Here is a 24779-nt window from a genome sequence, read left to right as displayed (position 1 = left end):
TTGCTGCTAGCGGAAGGATTCATATGCCTAAAACTTCCATTAGATCTTACTGAAGAGGTGCTTTCTTATCCCTAAAACAGGAGCATTAGAATTAGGTAATTATTCTTCCCTTGAATTGTTCCTAGTACTCAATCTTTAGACACACAACTGCCGTAAAACTGATACCAACATAAATTTCTCTAGTTTAAAACACTAGTAAGGAAATACAACATTAATGCTTCTCAGACGCAAGCATTTTCATACATACCTTTTTGGAAGATTTCATTGCTGCGTATTGTATTTCCAGATTTTTAATTCTTTAAGAGTTTAATATCTGAATTTGATTTCCAAAGGTTCTGTTGAACCCTCCATGGTGCATTTTAATTAATCCCTATCCTATTATAAAACTCAGAAGACTTCAGTAATTAATCCTGGTAATCTTAAATGTGAATTTGCGAAATGAATTTGTACAAATGAATTAATGCACTTCATAAATGCATCTTATGGGAAGAGACAACTTCGTTTAATGTGATAAATATCACTGATAATCATTTAGTGAACAACTTCAGGGCAGGATCTTGATGACATCACAGACCTTGAAACAAAGCTTGTATTATTACACTATAACACAGATTCTCATGAATGGTTCTGGTTCTTACCAGATCCTTTTTGGTGTCTGAAGTGTCACTCTTATCTAAAAAGCAAGCTCAAAATAAATGAGCATTTTCTTAGTACTAAGGAAGAATCATTTCTTACACATTTTCCCTACTATTTTAGTGTTGGAACTACCATTGTTTTAACTATGTGGTTATTCTCTGATCTTATGAGGGAATGGGAAAGCTCATAAATAGTCTATACCTAGTTATTTTCCTAAAACATTCTCCTTTGACCACTTTATATTAATTGCATATTTTCAATTAACAGTCCATAAAAAGATCACATGAAGAGGGTGGGATGGGTGGCCCATCTTCCAGCAATAGGGAGCAAAAGGGTTATTTGACTACATAAAATAAGCTAATTTTTCTAATTAAGAGAAAGTCTATTTTAAAGACATGTTAACTGTAATTATAATCAGACTATAATAATTAGAGAAAATAGTAACTCCAGTATTTATCCAATTCCAGTTTTATAGTATAAGTGTGGTCTTAATTTTATTTTTAAGAAATTATTGTTAAGAATGTAATTAAAATATATTGCATGAATAATATAAAATCAGAAAAGGTATAATGAGGGCAGTTTTTAGAAGGCTTTAAAAGGTAGACTGATAAGTATTGTTTGATTTGCTCTTAAGATTCATTACAAGTTTTCAAAATGCCACAATATTGTACAAAAGTGAATAGAAGCTTAGAATTTCAAAAGTGAGAGGACACTATTCTCTAGTTGTTGCATAAAATTGGTTATAAATTCATTGATTGAGTCAATGAACTCATATATCTTTGCTTACCAACTCTGGGCCAGGTTCTCTGTCAGGCACTAGCATAAAATAATGAGCAAGGCAGATATGATCCCTGTTCTCAATAAGCTTCCATTCCAGCCAAATTAAACAACAATAGTAACAAAAAAATATATAAATGAGAAAACTATGAGATAATGCTACATGGAAAATTAATGTTAAAGTATGACCTATTGGCTACTTTTGATTGGGTTACCAGGGGAAGGCTTCTCTGAAGATGTGACATTTAACTGAGATCTGAATGACAGAAAATCAGCAATTCCATGTAGAACATTGTGAACAAGCTCGGACGGTTTGAAGCATTTTGCTGTGGTGGAGTGGATCAGAAGGAGAGCGGAAGGCATGACATCAGAGGGGGTGTGCATCTCACATAGGCTATTTCAGGTCTGGGTGAGGATTTACATTCGTGTTCTCGGAAGAATGGAAGTCATGGAAGCATTTTAAGCAGAGAGGTAATACGATTTGATTTGCATCTTAAAAGGATTAGTTGGGCCTTCGTGTGGAGACTGAATCGTATGGAGGAGGAACGGGGAAATGGGTTTGGAGCTTACTGAAGTAGTGCGGGTGAGAAAACGTAGTGTCATAAACTGACGTGACAGTAGCAGAGATAGAGAGAAGTGGGTGGATTTGAGATCTATTTTGGTGGCATAATGATCAGGGTTTGCTTCTGGATAGACTATGGAGCAGGGACGAGAGAAGAATCAAAGAATATACAGATTTTTGCTTGAGCAACTGGGTTGACGGATAATGATACCACTTAGTAAGACGGGGAAAAACGGAGAAGAGCAGGTCGAGAGAGAGGAATCAGGCTGAATTTGAGATGTCTGTTAGCCATCCAGGTGAAGATGCTAGGTAGGCAGTGCGCTTTACTAGTGTGGAGTCGCAAACAGAGATCAGGATTGAAAATACAAATTTGGGAATCATCAGCATATGGATGACATTTAAAGCCATGGGCCGGGATGAGGCCAGATAATGGGAGATTGAGAAGAGAAGGTTGCCTACAAAATGTCTGAATGCTTTTCTATCATGGCTGAACATTAAGTTGGTAGATAAATAGAATTTAGGGGAAAGATTATGAGTTGAGTTCCATTTATAGTAGGTTATATTTGAAGAGATCTAAGTGAAGGTGTCAAGTCGGCCGTGGGAAAGGGTCTGGAGTTGAGGAGAAATATCTATGTTTGAGGTATTAAAAAGCTAAGTGCTATTCTGTACCCAATAGGTGTTAGGTACCACGTACATATTTAAAAATTCCTAATCCTTATATAGCTAGTCTTCAAGGTATCTTGCTATTGATGTTTGAAAGATGAGGAAACTGAGACTCAAAGAATTAACTTGCCTAAGGTCACAGTTAATAAGCAGCTGAGCACAGATTCAAATTCAGGTCAGTAGAACTCAACGGAGTCCTGTCCTGCTGCAGTTTCCTTCACAGAAAGGCATGTAATACAAATAGCTTGTGAAATTGTTCAGGTATATAACTGGAATAAAGGCATTTAATACAATTAGGAAACACCCATAAGCAACTGAAAAGCAGAGACATGAAATAATTCCTTGCCAATGTTTTCCTAGGCAATGGCTTTATAGAACAAGAAGGAAATTCAGGATGTCATCAAGGCTATGACCTTGTTTCAAAAAGACAAAAAGGAAGAGGAACTATCACTTAGTTCTAATAAATCCACTTAGTTATATGTCTTGAAATCATACTCTCAGTCATGATTTAACAACTCAGAGTCAGCCTAAGAAGTCATCAGTAGATCGTTTTTTACTTGAGGAAGTGTCTTCAAAGCATCACAGTAATGCACAAGAATCAAACGCAACATGAACAACATGAACAATTTTAGGAACAAATCAAGCTTTGTTTTGAAGCCTACAATATCATAAAATTGTTATAGTATTATGTACTTAATACTATACTATTTATCAGTGACCATTTATTTCATGAAAATATAAGGAATCACTATGGTACATGAGTCAACTTGTGTATTTGCAGACATGTATATTTGAAGATAGCATAAATACCTGGACTCCTCCAGTTTTATATTAGAATAGAGATACACTGGGAAAAAAAAAGGAGTTGACACAGCTTTTCGATATTATTCCTGGCTCTACCCTTTAGATAATAAACTCTTCAAGAATGAATAATCAAAGAATAAAATACACATTGATGAGATACAAATTCTTGGTAAAAAAGTTAAAAAAATGCAAGTATGAAAACATCACCCCTCATAAAGGTTGATTGTTTTATTTTCCTTATGCTTTCTGTAATTAGGAAAACACAGGCTGATACTTGATGCTCGTGTCATACAAAAGGGCAGAGTTCTGGGTGTTATTCGCTGGTAGGATCAAGTAATTGTTGTTTTTGCACTTGTGTTTTGAAGAACAATCCTTTAAAAAGATGAGACCATATTTTTATTGGACAGTAAGCCTCACCAGGGCATAAGCCCTGTCTTTTTTTTTTGCCACGGTTTCCTGAAAAAGAAACAAAACTATATACACAATCAGCAAGAGGGGAGTCACAGTGATGGAGGCAGCAGGAGGACCACAGCGGAGGAAAGACCTGGGCGACAGACGGAAGAGGGCACAAAGAAAGACGGGAATCAAAGCTGGGTAGGCCAGAGGGGGAAGGAGAGACAACACGGGCTCACAGAGCATCCAGAACGATAGGGGCGGGAGAAGGGAGCAAGGTGGGTGGGGAGCAGGGGATGAGGAGGAGGGTCACAGCTAAGAAAAAAAGGGGGTTTGTGACGGTGAGTGAAAGAAGAGAGGGGAGGCAAATGAACCAGAGTGAGTATGAGAGGGGTATAAAAAGAAACGGGATACTCTATTAGAAAGCCCGTTTCCCATAGCAGGAACTAAAGATAGTGGTTTCATTCATTCAAATTAATGTCAAACTCTATTTCCTTTTAAAAAAAAAAGCCTAAATAATTCTGAAATCATCAAAATCAATTATATGGCACAAAGAAAGACTGAAGTGGTTAAGAATATGAGTTTGAATATAACAGCCACCTAGAAGCTTGGAGACCTAGGGTAGGTTAAGGTTATGTAAACTCTCGGAGCCCTGGGAAAAGGGGAATTAATTGTATGACACTACGTAAGAGTGAAGAGAATAATAATGGCTACCACTTACACAGATGGCATTTACCCCCCTCTGCCAGGCTCTGTTCTAAGTGCTTTATATATATATATTAATTCAATACTCACAACAACCTTATGAGGTGAGAAAACTGAGGTGCCTGGAAGGTAATTAACTTGTCACAGGCCACAGTCTTGTAAGTGAAAGAGGTGGGCTTTTTTAACCCAAGCAGTCTGGCCTCAGAGTTAGTGCTTTTAATCACTGCACAAACAGTCTCTCAAAAAGAGCAGAACAATGAGGATCAACACAGTTTGAGAATGTAACTACCCTTAAAAATGACAGATGCTATCGATGATCATAACAGAACTAGAGAAATAAGCTTCTTTCACACCATTTCTAAAGGAGAATCTAGGTAATAAAATACAAAGTCAGGAGAAAATAAATCAAAAGTCCATCATCGCCAATGCATTTCACTAGTAACGGCCTCTTGAATGAGATACTTCTATTTTAGACTCTTTTTTTCCCTCTTCTTTCACATAATCAATCTGTTGCTAGAATTACATATTTCCTTCAGAATTGTTCTTGGGATTGTCCTTTCTTCTCCCGAGGGACCTAGCAGGGGCACCACAGCTGGATTCATAAAACCAGAATTTGGAGCAAGAGAAATGAATGTCAGTGTCAGCCGAGAAAAGCTAACTGTTATAAGAAGTTCCTTTGAATTTAAATATGTTAATTGCTCTTTAAATACGAATCACTTAGAACTCACGCTGGCTGTGAAGGTATGAATCAGTGTTAGCAGCTTGTGGTGACTGTACCCAAGATGGCACTGACGTACTGGAAGAAGAGGAAGAAAGAGGCGTTTCTCTTTCCAGGTATTGCCTTGTGCATCAACCAGGTACTGCGGTTAATTGTGGGAAGGTGAGGATCAAGCAGGAATAGAACGGAAACATTCTGCACTTTTTCCCCTCAGAAGCAAGAAACACACATACTCACTTTTTCATTGTAGATATCACCAAGCATTGTACTTGCTTTCACAGCATCTAGGAATTGAAAATTGTTTCTTAAAATTTTCACAACTTGCTTCAAGTATTTAATGGCTTCTGTCATCTCTCCTTGGCTAGAATAAATAAGATAGAAAACTATTGGGGTATCATCTCACTTAATGTCACAGTGAAGAGAAGACATTTTTGTGTCTTTGCTTTGGAAAGTACAAGATAAAAAAAAAAGGAAAGTGCAAAATGGTTATCAGAATAATCAAATTTAAAGTGAAAATATCAAATTAAAAAATGTATGTGGCTTTCCTTTGTTGGAGGTCATAGTAAGTTAAAGTTTAAACCTTCATGCCTTGTTGGTGAAAATGTAAACTGGTGCAGCTGCTTTGCGAAACAACTTGGCAGTTCCTCAAAAACTTTAACATAGAGTTATCGTAGACCTAACTGTTTCACCCCGACATACAGGGTCTGACAATTAAGTTCGTGAACTTGTTACAACAATATTGCTAACCTTTTTTTGATATCAGAGGGATTATTCATTATGAATTTGTATTAATTGGACAAACAGCTAACCAAGTTTACTATTTGGAAGTGCTGAAAAAGCTACGTGAAAAAGTTAGACGTCCTGAACTTTTTGCCAACAATTCATGGCTCTTGCATCATGACAATGCACCAGCTCACACGGCACTGTCTGTGAGGGAGTTTTAGTCAGTAAATAAATAACTGTATTCGAGCACTCTCCCTACTCACCTGATCTGGCTCCCAATGACTTCTTTCTTTACCTGAAGATAAAGGAAATATTGGAAGGAAGACATTTTGATGACATTCAGGACATCAAGGGTAATATGATGGCCATTCCAGAAATAGAGTTCCAAAATTGCTTTGAAGAGTGGACTAGGTGCTGACTTCCCAAGGGGAGTACTTCGAATGTGACAATCGTGATATTCAGCAATGAGGTATGTAGCACTTTTTCTAGGATGAGTTCACGAACTTAATTGTCTGACATCGTATGTACCCAAGAAAAATGGAGACATGCCCACACAAAACTTGTACATGAATGTTCATAGCAGCATTATTCTTCATAGCCAAGAAGGGGAAATAACCCAAATGTCTATCAATTGATGAATGGATAAGCAAAATGTCATATATCCATTCAATGGAATGTTATTTAGCCATAAAAATGAATAAAATATTGATACATGCTATAATATGGATAAACCTTGAAAACACGCTGGGTTAAATAAGCCAGTCACAAATAACCACATATTGTATGATTCCATGTACATGAAATGTCCAGAATAGGCAAATCCCTTGAGACAGAAAGTGGGTGGGGAGAGGGGCGGTACGGGAGGAACGGTTGCTAAAGAATGTGGGGTTTCTTTTCGGGGTGATGAAAGTTATCTGAAATTAAACAGTGGTGATAGTTGCCCAACTCTACAAATATACTGAAAACAACTGAATTGTAGAATTTGAATGGGTGAACTATAAGTTCTATGAATTGTATCTCAATAAAGCTGTTATTTTTTTAAAAATAAAACTTTTAAAAAGTTTATAAGAGGTGAATGGTAGTTTGTTCTTGTAAGCATCCCTCAGCAGTGAAATCTCAGGCGTCACTAAAGTCACCTATGTAAGTGCTATTTACACTGGCAAAATGCTCAGGAAGATACAGTTTCCAGCAGCATGCTTGGTATATACTACGCATTCATATATTTTTGAATGAAGGCATGGTAGAAAGTTTGAGAAGAGTAACACTTATGTAGTAAACAAATGTTAAGCTTCCAGCTAAAGCATGAGAACTTCCGTCATTGAATGTTTGGAGTTCATGACTATAAACTCCTGTCTTTTGGAAATTTCAGTAACATTAAGAAACCTTTGAGAGACTACTAAATGCCCAATAGAATGCTAGCTTCTGGGGACTATGGTTCCTGCTCTTGAAAAGTTTCACTGTCAAGTTGGAGAGATAAATATATAAATTCATACAAGGGATTAACTGTGAAACTTGGTACTTTGAAACCTGGAGCACTTTCCTTTCAAAATCCTTACAAGAACAAATCTAGAGTTTGGAGCGTAAATTTGATCTTCAAATGCAGCCGAAGGATTTGGAGCCAATTCTAGTGATTACAATGGTGAACTCAAAGCATCTATATAAACTGGAAAAATGTTAGCATGTATTGTGGGAGCCATGTTTGAATTTTGAACTGCATAAAGTGTTTAGTGTGCCTATGGATTCTTAGGCTCCTTATTTTACTCCCATGTTTCTTCCTGCTCTACCTTATCCATGTTTTCAACACACAGATTGGGAGTCCCTGCTGTTAACGGTCCCATCTTTCCCCAAATGTGTCACCCTCTCTAGCCTCTAGCACTCTCAGCTGATCTCTGTTCTCTCACTTCTCCTGCATCTCTCATGTTTCCGGATATGTCACTGACTCTGAAGTTTCTGCCCATCCAAAGTTGGCTCTTTCCAGAGTTGTGTCCAAGGCTATCTTTTCTCCTCCACTAAATGCTTACTCTGGGCAATTCCACTGACTACTGTGGCATGGCCTAACTCCTACACGCACATGTCTGGCAAATCTATAGTTCTAGCCCCGATTGCCCCATGCCCTGTACTGTACATCCGCATTTCCAATTGTTCAGACATGCTAAGCATGCAAAGGAAGGTAGTTCCTGCAAAGTGATTCTCTTCAAAGATGTCACCTAATGATGAAGCTGATGGCATTTTTGGAATCCCTCTTTAGGAAACACCTTCTTAGCGTAGTGTTATTATAAAGCATTCATAAGTCATTTGACCAATTTTGTTCCAAAAATGGGATTGCCCCTAGAGATTATTACATACTTTTTCTAAATGTGACCCTAAATCTTTTTGGTTGTTTCCAAAGATCAAACCCATGTCTCAAACAATGAGGTGCTGCTATCGGGGTCATTCAAAAAGAATACGCCATCAACTCAGACAGCATTTCAAAGGAGTTTAATTTTAAACAGATAGTGGCAGGATTGAAGGGATCAACTTACATAACCTCCCAAGATTTGAGAGGACAACATCTATTTCCATAGATAAGCTTGTGGTTTGTTTGTAAAAATAAGTTAGGTTGCTTTCAAGTCACAGGGTGCTATGGTGGATATTAGAAAGATCTAGACTTAAATCCCAGGTTGGCCTCTTACATGAATAACTTTGTATCCATCTGCACTCTTTCTTAGCTTCAGTTTCCTCATTTTTAAAATAGCCATAGGTGTTGTGAGATGAAAAATTACATGGATGCATAGCTTAGCACATGTAAAAAGTCAGTAAATGACAATTAGTATTATTACTACCTCTCAGTGAACTAAAAAGCTACCACACCCACAGCTTTCTACTTGATATTATCTACCAACAGCCAAGAAGAAGAAAATTTGATGTGGCTAAGCATTAATTCTGAACATCTTTCAGCATGCAATAAATAAAATACGGTAACTTAAATAGACACTCTGCAAGACAGATACATACAGTGTCCATTTTCTAGGGGTCAGAGTCAAAGAACTAACACTTCTTGTTTACTTGAGTACCCGTACTATCAAATGCTGTTTTTCCTTTCTTATTGGTAAAAGAATACTCTATATATCAGAAATCGAATGGAATTTTACATTCCCAGTGTTAATATTGCTTTTCAGGATTCTGTTCTCACTTTTTCATAACAAAATTATGAACAATCTTCTTCCACATTTAGGCATAGCTGAATTTCCCAAAATTATGAATTGTTTGAGGAATATTGCAAATCAGATATGAAGCAAAGTACCATGAGAGCTGCAGTCATTGCTTTAATTTAAATATTTGTTTTGGGAATAACTAAAATGGTATTGAGAGAGCTCAAGAGTATAAAAATATTAATAAATAAAACATTATACTATTAATACTTAGAATTTTGTGCAAACTTGTAAATTTCTAGGACTAAAAATGTTTTACCAAATTGATGTTGACTTTTCAAGCTCTTTCTTGGATTGTAATATTCAAGAAAAAATTGATGGCATAAGAAAAAAAAAAGTAGAGACTTCTTTGCATATCACTTTAAAACCTTAGGGAAAAATTATTATTTTTATTTAGCTAAAATGGGCTTGCTGAAGTTTATTTATGTTCATGTTCCTAAAAGCGGATATATTTTTGATGGAAGTACATTTTGGATTAAGTTTGGCTTGCTGAGGATTGTTAAATCACAACATACACAAACAAACAAACAAACAAACAAAACAAGTTCAGTGAATAAGAAATACAAAACAGTATAAATAAAACTATAGTTGGGCGAGTCGAGTTGTTTCTCTCCCAAAGGAGCAACGGATCTCAAAAACATCTAAAATTATTTGGAACTCATGGACTATAAACAAATAATGCTACAGAAAATGTCTATTATGAATAATAAGCTCTACTCAATGAGTGTACTTCTCTATACAGCATTTGAAATATAAATATTACATGTTGCTTCAAGGATTTCCAAGTTTAAAAATCTAAAAGATTTAGAACCCATCTTTCTTTGGAAGGGAAAGAATCAAATATTTTCTCACCGAAAAGCTGCAGATTATTTGTATAAGTTAAAGGACAAGATTAAAACGTTAGACAAATATTAATTCCAGTTTTCTATATGCAGTGCACAGCTGCAACTTGAACAGCATATTATATGGTATAATCATTCAATTCATTCAACCAGACCTTAGAGAGTTAAAAACATATATTCTGAGGAACAGGACTCCTCGGTCCAAAGAATGAGAATGAAACAGTGCAGAATATTTGTGTATCAAGGTGATTCCAGTTTCCAACTGGGAAAACAGGACTGTTAACACCCACATCCCTTGACAACTGTCCAATTATGTATATCACACTTGGCCTACTGTTTGCAGTAGAAGTAATCAATAAAGGATGTGGTTGAGTGAACATAGATTTTGGTTGAACCAATGCATGAAAACTTAATCATTTACTCAGAGAGAAGAAATCAAATAGAGCAGAGATGAAACAGCCACTAAGGGTTTGTTGATTGTGCCACCAAGTTTGTGAGCCACAGATGAAAGTAATAAGGCAAATGGAATCAGTGACAGGAGAAAATGTAAAAAGCTATTCTTAATTTCATGAATTAATAGAAATGTTTTCATGTATTTTGGGGGGGTCATTTTTAGGAAATCTCGCGTCAAAGCCTGGGTGTTCCATTTTAAAGAATATATGAAAATTACTAGGGCATATCATTTCTCTCAAGCAAGAAGAAATTAATTTTCAGTATAACAGAAAGGTAATTTTCACACTTGCAACTGTGTGCTGATTGATTTAAAGATATCCACTGTGGAAAGTTTTCTAGGAAATAATTTAACCTGAGTTTGTAAGAAAATGTATACTTGGAACAAACCCAGGCTAATTGTGACCAATGTGTTTTGAACGACTCTTATTTTTGTGATTCCTACCCCCACATTCTTTAAAAAAGTCATCCTGATTATGTTGGAAAGTTGTGGCATTTTGGTAAATGAATTATTTTGGTAAATGAGGCCAAAAGGATGCTGTAAGGAAAATTGACTGTTTCCCCCTCATTTGTATTTACTCAAATCGTCTGTCTACATGTAATAATCATATTTACTTGGTAATTTCTCAGCTCACTCTCTCTTGTCTTACGGACTATAATTCTGGCTTTCATAGCTGAGTCATAGGCAATTGTTATTATTTTAGAATATCAATTTATTTTTTCACTAGTATTCCAAGTAGAAAAATAAAAGGCATCGTAAATGTTTATTTTCTGTTATGCTGCTTAATACTACTCAGACCAACAGCAAAAATAACAAACTCTGTTCACTATTAAAACCTTCATCAATAATTCTAATGCTAGGGATAGGTCTAGCATTACCAATGAGCAACTCTGTATTATCAAGTGCTCAGTCTTGAGGGAATGTGGTGTGTTTTTCAATTGAAGCCACAGTATAAATTCTTATTTTAGAAGCTTCCAGCCTTAAAGCTTATTCATCTTTCATGCATGCTCAGCTGATGGCCTTGACATGGCGTTCCTCCTCCAATTCCTTTAAAGAGATAAACTATGTTTATAGAGATAGGGCTACCATTAGTGAAACTTGTGCAATTGTACAGGGCAAAAAGAAATTTTCTAAAAATGACCACCAACAATGCTGCAAAATGGCAGATTTGGACTGGAAAGCCTGCTGTGGCATTGGGACACTTCCCCCTGTGACCTCAAAAGAAGCATCTCCTGTACTTTTTGTGCTTTGCATAAAAAGGTCTTTGTAAAATTAAGAACCCATGTCCACCATACAAATCATTGACGGCTTCACTGGTACTTTAGTAGATGGGATTTCTTAGAAATGGAATTTGTTTCATATGGCATACAGGTGAGATGGGAATAAATATTGTTGCCTATTATATGTTTGATCCAAGGCAGTTACTAGAGTGTTGGGTTACAATTGTGCCCATTCCTACCAAAACCATACCCTACGTCATGATATATCAAATACAGCTGTATTCATCTCCACACTTAAACTGCAAATAATACTTAAGCAGCCAACTTGAAACATTAGATTGTCTGCTATTGTTATTGCCAATATTTATCAGTTAATTGTTCAGCTTCTCTTAGTTTTTACTGTATAGATCAGGAATTCAAGTCTTGGAGCGGAGACTAAACTATTCAACATGAGACATCAGTGTAACAGGTGAGAATTATTTTAAGATAAACTCATGTTTCCAGAAATTTAAAAACTAAAGACAATTATTAACCAACGGGGCATTCTAACAATTGTCCTGTGACATAGTAAGTACCCAATATATGTTTGTAAAAGAAAATATATTTCCATGGAGTTTTATCTCTTTACTTATGTTGGGACAAAATGTTATGTTGTAAAAAGTATTTTATAAACATGTCCAGGGATGCATTCATTTAGCTGTACAGGCTTGGGCCAGGTATGCTACTAGAAAGCAAGACAAATAATCCAACCATTTACTACTGATTCAGCCAGTGCTGACAGCAGGGTAAAATAATTTAATAATCAAAATGAGCTGGAGAAAAGGACACAGCACTGGTGTGTTCCAAACAGACATTAAATTGAATACTTATGAATCTCTTCTTCGTGTTCAAAACATCATCTGCTTCTTTCCAGTTGTTATTTGGAATATCAGTTGGGCTGATCTTCCAAGGGCTAGTTACCAATATTCATTTGAAGGGACCATAACACTCACGTGGTCCTGTCTTCCTTGAGTAAACTTTCTTATTAAACTTTCTTATTAAAATAATCTATTCTTATAATTACTTGCACTATTAAAAAGATGTATCTTGCATATAAGATGACATACCAAAAACTACGGTCTTAACTTTGATGACTTTTCTTATTCTTATTCTATTTTGGCTTAAATTACAATGATAATAATGCTACTGCATAATTCAATGATTAAATGGAGTATACAACGATCACAATACAATCAATGAGTGAAGGGCCAATCACATATTTTCCATGGGAAAATTTGTATCAGAAGTTGTTCATGTACACTTTTGTTAAATGTTGTTTTAAGTGAAATCTTAGGAATACTGTTTTTGTACCCAATCGTTTATCCAGATACGCTAAAAGGAAAGGTGTCTTAATGGAAGAAAAATTCCTGGAAGTACACACGGTTCCCCGCTAAATGGAAACTTTCCTCCAAGAAGAGGAACGGTTATGGTGAGCCACAGTTACTGAAGCACACTATATATTTCTGTGCTATCTGCTTTTTTAACCTGTGAGATATGACCTGATTCTCCCCTTTCATGCAAGGTCATCACTAAACTTACAGAAAATCAAAAATAAAATAATGCAAAGGAGGAACAGACAAAGAAGAGTTGAGGTGCAGATTTTAAAATACCACATTGGTTTAAAATAACTTACGATGAAAGGGTCACTTAAGAAGGGCACTGCTTAAAATTGAAGCAGACAGTAATGGAAAGCGACAGGCCTCAAACAATTTCAGTCTTTCACAGCTGAGTACATTCACAGTGACAGGAAGACAAGGATGGGCTCACTTACCTCTGCAGGACTTTGGCGATGGCTTCATAGGCTCTCCCCAGGCCGAGCTCATCATCCAGGTCTGTAGAGATTTCACTGTAAGTGTTAAGGACCTATCAGGAAGAGAAACACACATGAAACATACAGCACAGCCAGATACACTGATGTTGCATTTCAGAACAGAAAAGATTCAAAATTAATAATAGTTAATGTCTCCACAAAGCATTTTTTTGTTTATTAAAAATTCATGCTTTGGTTTATTTTTACCTATAGTGTCACTTGTTTCGTAGCAACCTCTTTAGGCCATGACAGTGAAGTCTTACTTTTGTGAAAATAACTCTTTTCCTGCATGATCCAAAATCTTCTAATTTAGATAACTTAGGTGTGAATAAATAAATTGAATGGCTTGAGCAACATTATTTTAAAATATGGGACTATTATCTAAGGTAACATAAGGCAGATTATAATACTCTACGATGGTGGCTTAAATATCACTTTTCTTTTGATAAATAGCTGTTTGAAAGGCATAAATTTAGGTGCTAGGCAATTTCTAAATCCATCATTTTATTCGATGCATATCTCACAGTTTGTACATGTATTCAGTATACACTAAAAATATTTCTTACAAATGTACTTCATTACCAGCAATCTATTCAATAATCAAAAGATTATGGCTGTCACAGCCAAATGTATGATATTAATTTAATTTAACACTGACATCGTCTGTATAGTATAATTTCCTTTTTTATTCTTTTTTCCTTTCAATGAATGAATGGCCAGGAGGAGGAAAATACGTAACACAAAATCCCCACTTTTTCTTCTTCCTTTATTGTTACTGGACCTATTACACACTCGAGGACACAGGAAATCTCCAAAGACCTCTATGGAAATCCTCTGCACATTTTCTAGGAAACAATTAGTGAAAACCATTTGACAGAGTTGGGAGAGACTCAGTGTGAGGGAGGAGATAAATACTCGCTGTATGCTACTGCCTGAATTGGGGAGCTGAGAGGCGTAAGTATTAGAGGCAGTGCTGATACTCATCTTTACTTTTTTTAAATTAATATTTGGGAAGTAGTTTCAATAAGGTTATTGTGATACCTCATAAAATTTGGGTTTCGGGTAGTTTCCAAGTGAGTGCTTGGCATATGCTAATATTAAAACTTACTTACTGATACATATTGACCCAGTGTTTTAATTTCCCCTAAACATGCAAAGTTCATTTTTTTATTCTTATTTTAAGCCTTTTAATAAGCTTTGTATAAACCTGAAGATATTCTTCTCACTCTGTCTTGTACAATTGACAAAAGCTAGATATAGTTAGATATGACTTGGCATGGACATTTCTGAGTTAAGGGGCAGAATCCCTGAGTTGTGGGAATTTATAAGACACATTTTTGAATCCAAATATCAAAATGTCAGAAGAGATTTTCTAGTGCGTTTTTTGGTCCATATATCTTTATATGACATTCTAGATCATTAAGATTGAATTTTATATTTTGTGCCAAAAATAGTTCGCTTATTTAGCAAATATTGTTACTGTGAGCCAGGTGCTACATTAGACCTTAGAAAATCTTAAATGGAAGAGAACATGCTTGTGACCCTTAAGGCATTTACAGTCTAGTGTACAGAGTACGGACTGATGCAATTGTGTGAATCAGCAACGACTGAAGAGAGGTTTCTCCAGGGCCTACAGTGTGCTGACTGCACCACTGCCCCTGCCTCCTGGCCAGCGTGGACCCTGAAGCAGTACAGTAAGGTGGGGGTACCCAATGGTATCTGAGAGATGTGACTCTTCAGCCCAAGGAGAAGAGGGTAGGTGCCCAAGAAATGACAGGTAGATACTTTGAGTTGATGGCTCCTATCCCACACCTGTGTGTCATGCTTTCAGGGAGCAACAGGGGCAAAAAACAGCTCAGTCGGGGGTTTGGTTTTGGCTTCAGACTTGATTCTATAGACGCTTCCTCATGGAGCCAGATGTGGTCTGTTGGCATGAACACTAACCTTAGAGTAATAAGACTTGGTTTCATGTCCCAATTCTTTCATGCCCTACAAATTCAGCGAGCCAGGAAAGCTCACTGAATTTAATTTCCTCAGAAGTGAAAAAGAAAACCCACCTCTGAGAGCTGCGGTGAGGCTACCATGAGATAATATAGTGCTGCGTAAACCTCAGGACAGAGAGGCTTTGGGAATCTGTTAATCAGCCATCAGTGAATGGCTCCTGGTGGAAGGGTCCCTCCTGACAGTAACGACAACACATTTCATTAGTGGCTTGAGAGAGTTCCTATATCACCTTAAACACGTGACTTACAAATAGGAAATACATAAGCAGTAGGAAGAATATAGGTCATTATTGGTCCAACAGGAAAATAGTCAATTGCATGAAATCCATGTTGAGGACCATGACAAGTGCAGTAGAAGAACTTGTCTAAATCAAAGACAGGGCCTCTGTTCCTCAGGAACGTGAACACTAGTGGGAGAGAGGAAACTCAACAGGTGAAATCATAAGGAGCATACATACACGGCATAATCCAGTAGGTTGGTGAATTGTGTAGCTCAACCTGAGGAGAGTAGGAAGGGCATTGCAAAACAAAACAAAACAAAACAAAACAAAACAAAACAAAACAAAACGTAAAATGTGAGATTATGAATTCTGTAGAAAATAAACATGTTTTTATATTGATCTTATGGTAAGCTAACTTACTTGCTACTTGAAGTCAGCAAGGTATAATTTAAAAATTAATAAGTATTGATCAACTAGAATCCTGAGAAAGAGAATGGAACCATTTTTACAAAGAATACTCCAAGTGAGTAAACACAGTGAGGAAATCTGAGGGATCCACTGTACTTGATGCAATTTGTTGGATGCAAATCCAGGATCTGGAAGGTTGAAATCTATCATCACAAACTGAATGAGAGAATAAAGAATCTCAGGTGCAAAATATTTTTATAAGCTGAAAATTCATTATATATCTTTAAATTTTATGGGCAATGAACCTAATCAACCTTTGTCGAGGGGCAGTGGGAAACACTGACTAAGCATCCTACCATGTAAATTTCAAGGCACCCCAAAGTGTGTGTGATAACAAAGTTGGAGAAGTCACTTCACACACCTAATGAAGACTGAGTGCCACAGGGCTACTCTACCAAATTGCTCCAAAAATTTCAGTGACTAACGTTTAAAAACTATTTTGCTGGAAGTTTTAAAGGCAATGGACTTTATCTTCTTACTAGAATGAAATTTATTTACTTGAAAAGACATTTCCAAATAAAATCCAATGTCTTAAAATGAGATCATTTCTATTGGTCACCTAAAAGCAAAATTAATGGAATACTTAGCATAAAAATGAGACTGCTCAAAAGAATAATGCTGGCAATATGCTACACATCCTTTGAGGAATTGTATACTGTAAAATCAAATTTTAAGGATCATTAATTTCTCTTGTTGCAAGAACCTTCAAGAGAGCATTGGATTTAAGTCAAGATTGTCACCTGTCAACCAAGTGAGTCGGACGCATACACACGCACACGCACACACACACACTGAGCTTTGGCACTGTTAGGATGGGGGGAACACAGACAACGATATTAAGTCTCATAATATCAAACGAAATTGCTTTCTTTCCTTTGTATGCTTACAATTTCCACTCATGAGGGTTCTTTGGAACAGAAGAAAAAGAACTATTTGATATTGACACCCCCTGCTTCTTGAATTCCTCTATTTCACATTCCTTACTCCGCTTCAATTACTCTCTTACAATCCCTTTATTTTAGACAACATTAAAACAAAACAAACAAAAAAAATCCCAGCAATCACGGCCTTTATATTTGCTTTCACAACTGAAACTTACTTTAAACCACTCTGTTGACTGTCACTCCTGGCCTAACTTTTCCAAATTAGATGGAATCAACTCCCCACCCCCTCTGCCAAGATAGTTGTTATAAGAAAATACTGTCCAAGTTCATTTGTTTGAAAAATATATTAAAAAAAATTTTTAAGATAATTGTAGAGTCACATGCAATTGTGAGAAGTAACACAGAAAACCCTGATATATCCTTTACTCAGCTCTCCCCAGGGGTAACATCTGCATAACTATAGTACACTATCACAATCAGGGAACTGAGGCTGATGGCATCCACCCACCTTATTAGATTCCACCAGTTTTATGTACGTGTGTGTGTGTGTGTGTGTGTGTGTGTGTGACTTTTAGGCTATTTTACCACATGTATATATCTGTGTAACCACCACCATAGTCAAGATGTAGAAAAGTTCTAACACTACAATGACCTCTCATGCTTTCTTGGTTCTTTTTTAATACATTTGCTGCTCAGAATAGAAAGAAGAGCATGACAGAGGAAAAACATCTTTGGGTGAAAGAAAGGTTGGCCTTGGGGAAAATTCCAAAAAAAATTGGCAGTTTCCCTCTTTCCTTTCGGAACTCCTCCCCTACCGGATTGTTTGCTATCTTCTCAGGGAAATTTCTTCTACTAAGTGACAGAACCGCAGTTGATTAAACTAATTCAAACTTAGGGATGAATGACTCAAAGATCATTAACTCTTCCAGAAGAAGCTGTAGCTTTGAACAGGAGATGCTTGCCAGCCCCCAGTCATGTCTTCTGTGGTGTTTCATGCAGTCTAACAACATTAAATGAAACAATTCAGATAGTGTGTGGCAGAATAATTTCTCAACCTTCAGAACCAATGTATTATGCAAAAACCTCCTCCAGTACATTTCATTAGATAATTAGATGTAACCGCAGGATAAAATTATATATATGTAAAATACATATATAGTTTCAATTCAAATATATATATATATGTGTGTGTGTGTGTGTATGTACATTTATCCCTGTTCTCAAAGACCTTGCTGTCTAAGGCAAAAAGACTTACAGATATTGAAATTACATAGTACTGTAAGTCTGTGTAAAGGGCTAAAATTTTAGCCCAAAGACGTTATATACTGAGTGCGTTCTGTGGGCCCAGCCTTGCTCTCGGTGCAAGGCATACAGCCGCAAATAATGCAAAATCTCTGCCCTCCACACAGTCTACACTATTTTAGATGATGGGGAGACGGTCTGTAATTAAATCAGTAAATGAGCAAATTTCTGATGCTCGTAAGAACAATGAAGAAAATACAGGTAGGAAAGTCTCATTAAGAGAAAATCTGAATTTTAGAGGAATGATACGAATTGGGTCAGTAGTGAGGAGGCAGCTTGAGCAAAGGATTGGAGACAGGTATGAGTGCTACAGTGAGAAAAAAAGGCTTTACTGGGCTACATGGATGCAACGATGTCCAGTATAAAAGCTTGTTTTAAAGTTCTGGCATAGAATGTTTTGTCTGGTAACATGGACTAAGCAATCTAAGTTTTAAGAGATATTAAGTGACAAACTTTCACGCTGATATTTCTCTTTTAGATTATAAAGAAAGCATTTGATTGTTGTTTCAAATGCAAGGCAGGCCATTCACTTTCATCCCTTCATTCTACATGCAGGTAAAAGCAGTTTTTTTTTTTCCCCTCAATTAAAGTTTATTGGGATGACAATTGTTAGTAAACTTACACATATATAGATGATATATACATCATCTATATATCATGCTGTATGCACCACCCAGAGTCAGTCTTCCATCCATCACCATATATTTGACCCCTTTTACCCTCATCTACTGACCCCAGTCCCCCCTTACCCTCTGGTAACCACTAAACTATTGTCTGTGTCTATGAGTTTTTGTTTCTTCATTTGTTTGTCTTGTTCTTTTGTTGTTTTCAGCTTTACATACCACATGGTTCCTGACTTTTTCTGTCTGACTTATTTTGCTCAGCATGATAATCTCAAGATCCACCATGTTGTCGCAAATGGCACTATTTCATCTTTTCTTATGGCAGAACAGTATTTAATTGTGTATATATACACAAAAGTAGTCTTTTACAGGACTTTGTAAATTCAGTTTTTGTCTTTCTATTTTCTAGGCAGCTCAACGTGTTTGGTTACAATATGCCACTTTCAAGATGGTGCAATTGGCTGCCTTGTTTCCTATTATTCCAAGTTTTCAAAATTTTATACAGAGTTATTCTCATGCCTGGGGAAGGAGAAGAAATACTTTCTTTCTGCTTCTGGCATAGGATGGAGCATGCACAACTCAAATACACTGATCAGTGACATGAAGTGAAGATGGGCCTCTGTGCTCTGGCTGGTAACCCTAACCCCCATTGTTTCTGTAGGAAAAACAATCCATGGAAACTACCATATAAAATAAATTCTATCATGCAGTACATTGGAGATGGAAATTTTGTAATTTTGAAAATATTTCAGTAAATTCTAATCCTACCTTTTCTTCACATATTTGGTATTTTTTCCCTGTATACAGTGCATTTCTTTCTCCACTTACCACTCTCCCCCACTGCTCTCTTTCTTAGTTAATTCAATATTTGAAATCAGTAGGGACTCCTACTCTGAGGGCATAGACCAGGCTTTGGAAGAGTCTTATGGGATAGTTAATCAAATCTCCCTCTGGGTGTTCAAATTTTCTCCAAATATCATAGGATTTGGAGTCAGGCAGGTCTCCTAGTGAGCTGAGTGACTTAATGCTTCTGAGTTTATTTCCTTAGGTATCAAATGGAAATGAATAAAGGCTACCTTGAGGGGATGTTATAAGGTGCCAATAAGATGAGGTATTTATAAGTACCTACCAAGGTCCTTCTAAATGTAGAGTCCTCTGTGATTGTACAGGTTGAATGTTCACAAAATGAGCCCTGATTCTGAGCTATCTGCCAAAATTGCATAATTTATTTTTTATAAATCTTACTAAAAATTAAAAGGTAAAGAATAATGAGTCTGACGTTTATCTGAGTGTGTGTGCATCTTTATCCATCCATTCTCCCCAACCCAAATTACTTTCCTACAGAAGTCTGAAACACAGTTATGTATAAGACACTTTTACTAGCTAAATAAGGGTACAGAAGGAAAGTACCTATGGTAAAAATAAAAAATATTTTTCATTTTATTAAAAAAATGAAAGTCCTTACTAAGGATCTGAATGAAGCAATGCTTCATTTTCCCAAGTACATATCTAACCTATTGGTTCTCAAATGGGGGAGACTTTGCTCCATAGGGGATATTTGGTAATGATATATTAGGTTGTCATAATTCAGAGAGGTGCTAGTGGCATCTAGTGAGTAAAAGTCAGAGATACTGCTCAATACCTTAAAATTCACAAGATAGCCCCCATCACAAAGAATTATCCAGCTGCAAATGTAAATAGTGCTTTTATTGAGAAACGCTGATCTAGCCTTCACTTGACCAATATTCATGATTGGAAACTATCTCCTTGGGAGGCTAGCCACTCAATCACTGGAGACTTATGTGAGAAAACTATTGGCTATGGTGAGGCAAAATCTGTAACTTCTGCCTGCTGGTCAAGGCTGTGTTTTGTGGGACAACACAGCTAAGTGTGTCCCTTTTCCATGAGACAGTTCTTCTTCCAATCCTGAAAGATGGCTGCTTTCCTTCCTCGAAGCCCCCAGACTTATAAGAGGCATCCAGGATGCCCTGAGCCAAGTGAGAATGAAACCCCAACCATTTAGCTACATTTGAACATTTTATTTCTAGTTTTGCCTACAAGTCTAGGAGTTCTAGAAGAGTTTAAATACACCCACCTGGACCAAAATATGTCTGTAAAACCATAAAGGGGCACCCACTGGATTTGCCTGTAAATAAAAAGTTATGAGTTCATTGCCTAGGGTGCATTTTTTTTAAACCTCTTTCTTCCTTGCTCACCATAAAAAGGCAGCACAACTAACATTTTGTTACACATCTGCCACACAACCTCCAAATTGTGCCATTTGATAATGAAAGCTTGGCACTGGGCTCAATACAGTGCATTACTTTGAGGAGAAAAAGCCAATGATGCAGATTTATTCTTGTGTAATGAGAAGTACAGGAATAAAAAAAAAAAAATCAAGTTGCCATCTTGAGCTTGAAATCATTGTCAAGTCTTATCGGAAATACATTTATTCTGATTCCTGGCAATCTAACCCCCTTTAGCCATTTCACAGTTGGTGAGCAGAAAGGATGTTTCTGCCTCATTTACAGTGTCTGAACATGGTTCAGACAATCAAGTGCAACATTAGTCAAAGAAATCAATGGCTAATGATTTCTGACAAGCATGGCAGTAACAGGCTGAGGAGCAGACTGGGCAGCAACAGCATTCAGAGCATTTCACTGGGGCCGGCAATAGGAAGATGACGAAAATGGGCTACACACAACTGGTCTCACATCACTTAAAGGCTCTTACACACTTTCTGCAAGGTCATCCGCGTAGAATCTGACATGAAATAAATACAGTCATCCTTTTCTACAAATAGGTTCTATGGAATGAACACTGAGAACGATCAAGTGTGCAGCTCTGTAAACTATAATACACAGGAGTAGTGAAGTATTTTGCATCCTGTTAAAACTGCATTCTTAAGTTAGGAGTGGTCTAGCCATACTTATTTATATTGATCATTTGGAGTATGTAGTCATTCTTTCTGAAATGCATTACTCATCGTTTGGACTATCTGTTACACACTGTTTCCATCACCCAACACATACAGTGAAGGCCGTATGGTCTAGTGCAGAAAGGACTGGGTGTGAAAAGACAGGAGTTCTTGTTTCTCTTCTACCATGAGCTCAGGGTGTGATCTCAGACAGGTCACTTGGTTACCTTGAGCTCTAGTTTCCAAGTCTGGAAGATAATGGGGTGGGACCAAACGATCCAGAATTCTCCTTTTCAAAAATATGACTTTGATTTTTAGGACTCTACATTGACATATTTAGTAATTTAAGACATGCCATAATTGTATTCAATCATGTATCTTTGTCTTTAAAAGCCTGATAAATTTATTTTATGCTTAAATTTATTTTATTGTTTTATACACCTGAAATAAAAAAAGTTTAATTGATGAACCATTTCATTCAATTGAAATTTAATTTTCATGCTTCCCCTCATTTGAAAAATTTTGTATCATCTTAATGAACTCCTTTTAAAAGGAAAGTCCCTACAATGGAATAGGTGATAACAAGGAGATCCGAATCTACAATGCTTTTGGTTCATTAAATAGCAATTGTTACAAAAATGATGTTCAGCGCTCTGCAAAATAAGCAAATTTTTCTTTTACAGTTTGAAATTTTTAAGAAGTTGATAACAATTCAAGGTTATCCTTATATTTCATAAACTGAATTAGAGTTGCTATTTAATCTCTCAATGCTAGAAGTTTACACTGTATTCTCAAAAGCTATAAGGATAGAAATATATCTCAAAAACTTTCCAAGAACGTTCTCTCACCTAAAACTTTCTCTCTGTATATCTAATATATAGATGACTCTCAATCCCAAAAATGATGAGCTAGGATTCCACTTACAGTCCAAAAATAAGTTTCCTCAATAGCAAATTGGAACATATTACTCAAAACTGCCATTCCCTAAATTGGTCATTATAGTTTTGCTCTATGTTAATACGGGATGTATTTATGAAGAATTTTCGTTCTAATTCTCAAGTGTTATTTTTCTATACTGTAAATCCTAAAGCGTGGAAATATTTATCCTGCATAGCCCAATCATGGTGTGAGTTACATTTACAGCTCCTTGAAAAGAAAATTTCCCTGCCCTTAATCTTCTCCTGGAGAAATCCACTGGGGACTATGTTTTATATTTTGCTAAGAGGCCCTGGACCAAAACAAAGTCAGTCCAGTAATGTGTGAGGTGGCCTCATATAAAAAGTTCTGTTCAATGGAAGATGATAGTGATTAGTTAGTGCAATCATGTTCTTTTAGGTAATTCAGACCCTTTGAGCAGTTAGTGATGGCAGAAGTGAGAAGGGAGTCAAAGATAAATATGGATACCAAGAGAGTGATTGACTCATGTCAATAAAGTGAATCAAACTGACAGCTGCTGCTGAGGGGATAATAAGAAAACTCAGCCCCTTCATCTTCCAGGAGTCCTCCTGTTCCCAAGAATCTTTCAGTCCGTGAGGCCCAACTGTCTGCCGATCCTGGGGTTATTGGGAGAGGGTTTCTCTCACTGCCATGGGAATCTTTACAAGCAATTCCCTTCTGTGGGTTGATCTGAATGAATCTCCTTCTTACAGCCAAAGAATAAAAAGTACTGAGAGATAAAAGCACTCTCTAGAGCTGAAGTGGCAAGTAAATAACTTCAAGTCTTTTCCCCATTCATGTTTATCAGTGAGAGACAATACAGGTTGATTCCGCGGCTATAGGCCAGCAGACACTGCTTATATAAAGTGATTAAAAATGTCATTGTCAGAAAATATTTGAGGGCGGAAAGTTTGTGTATTTTTTCAAACTAAAAAAATCTCATTCTCCCCTTGGTTATGTTTATGTGAGGATGAAAAGTGAGTGTGACAAATAATTCCATTATACCTATGATAACATTACCCAGGATTTCAGTTCTCCATTATTTATGGAGACCAAAGACAGTGGTGGCAAACTGAATCAAATGAAGTGACAGTCAAATCTAATTTGACCAAACATGTATTGTCACTCACATTACCAGTGCAGAAATGTCAACACCTAGTCTTGCTGGAATGTGCAGGACTCCGGGAACTTTCACTCTCAGGAATGGGCTCAGTAATCTCCATCTCCACATCCCTCTGCCTGCACTGCTTTTTCTAATTTCACAGCGACTCTTCCAGTGCTTGCACACACACACACACACACACACACACACACACACACACACACACACTTTGTGCTCGTCCAGCACTCACCACAGCGTTATATGTATCTACTTATTGGTATTTGTCTCTCTCCAATTCGATCATAAGTGCCACGAGGACAGGAACCGTATGTTTTGTTCTCTATTATACCCCCAGCTCCTAGTCTTATGTTAATGGTGAGTATTATTGAAAGAATATGGTAGAGCCCTTGCAAAGTACTGGTAGTGAAGTACCTGCTGAAACATCAGTGTAGATGTAATGAGCTCTTGTATTATATAATATAATAAGTATTTGACACATATATCTATCGATCTATCTATCTATCTATCTATCTATCTATCTATATGCACACACACAACTATTTAATTGGCTTCAAGAAAACAATCTCTTATATAAATTATTATATAATATTAATATATATGATTTACATAATATATAGTACAGTATATTATATTGTATTATATTATATTAATGCTTTGTATTATAACTCATTCAATAGAGGAAAAAAATGGTACTTTATAACTATGGTAAATGGAAAGTATGCAAACATTTTCAGTTAACAGCCAGTCCTGGAAAATTCAAGTATGAGA

At 36.5% G+C, this 24779-nt stretch overlaps 1 protein-coding gene across 3 annotated transcripts in view; it reads right to left on the bottom strand.

Moving 5' to 3' along the window:
• TTC29 (tetratricopeptide repeat domain 29) overlaps positions 1-24779 on the bottom strand; it is a 360428-nt gene that overhangs the window by 67417 nt on the left and 268232 nt on the right. For all 3 annotated transcript variants that reach the window (XM_019730723.2, XM_074338461.1, XM_019730722.2), the window contains 2 exons: positions 13496-13587; positions 5496-5619 (listed from right to left, as the gene is read on the bottom strand). In XM_019730723.2, coding sequence (XP_019586282.2) covers positions 5496-5619; positions 13496-13587 — 216 coding nt within the window. The remainder of the gene's footprint in view (positions 1-5495; positions 5620-13495; positions 13588-24779) is intronic.

This window comes from Rhinolophus sinicus, linkage group LG07, assembly GCF_036562045.2.
Source record: "Rhinolophus sinicus isolate RSC01 linkage group LG07, ASM3656204v1, whole genome shotgun sequence".
In the NCBI taxonomy this organism is placed as follows: domain Eukaryota; kingdom Metazoa; phylum Chordata; class Mammalia; order Chiroptera; family Rhinolophidae; genus Rhinolophus; species Rhinolophus sinicus.
This window is presented reverse-complemented; position numbering and strand designations above follow the sequence as displayed.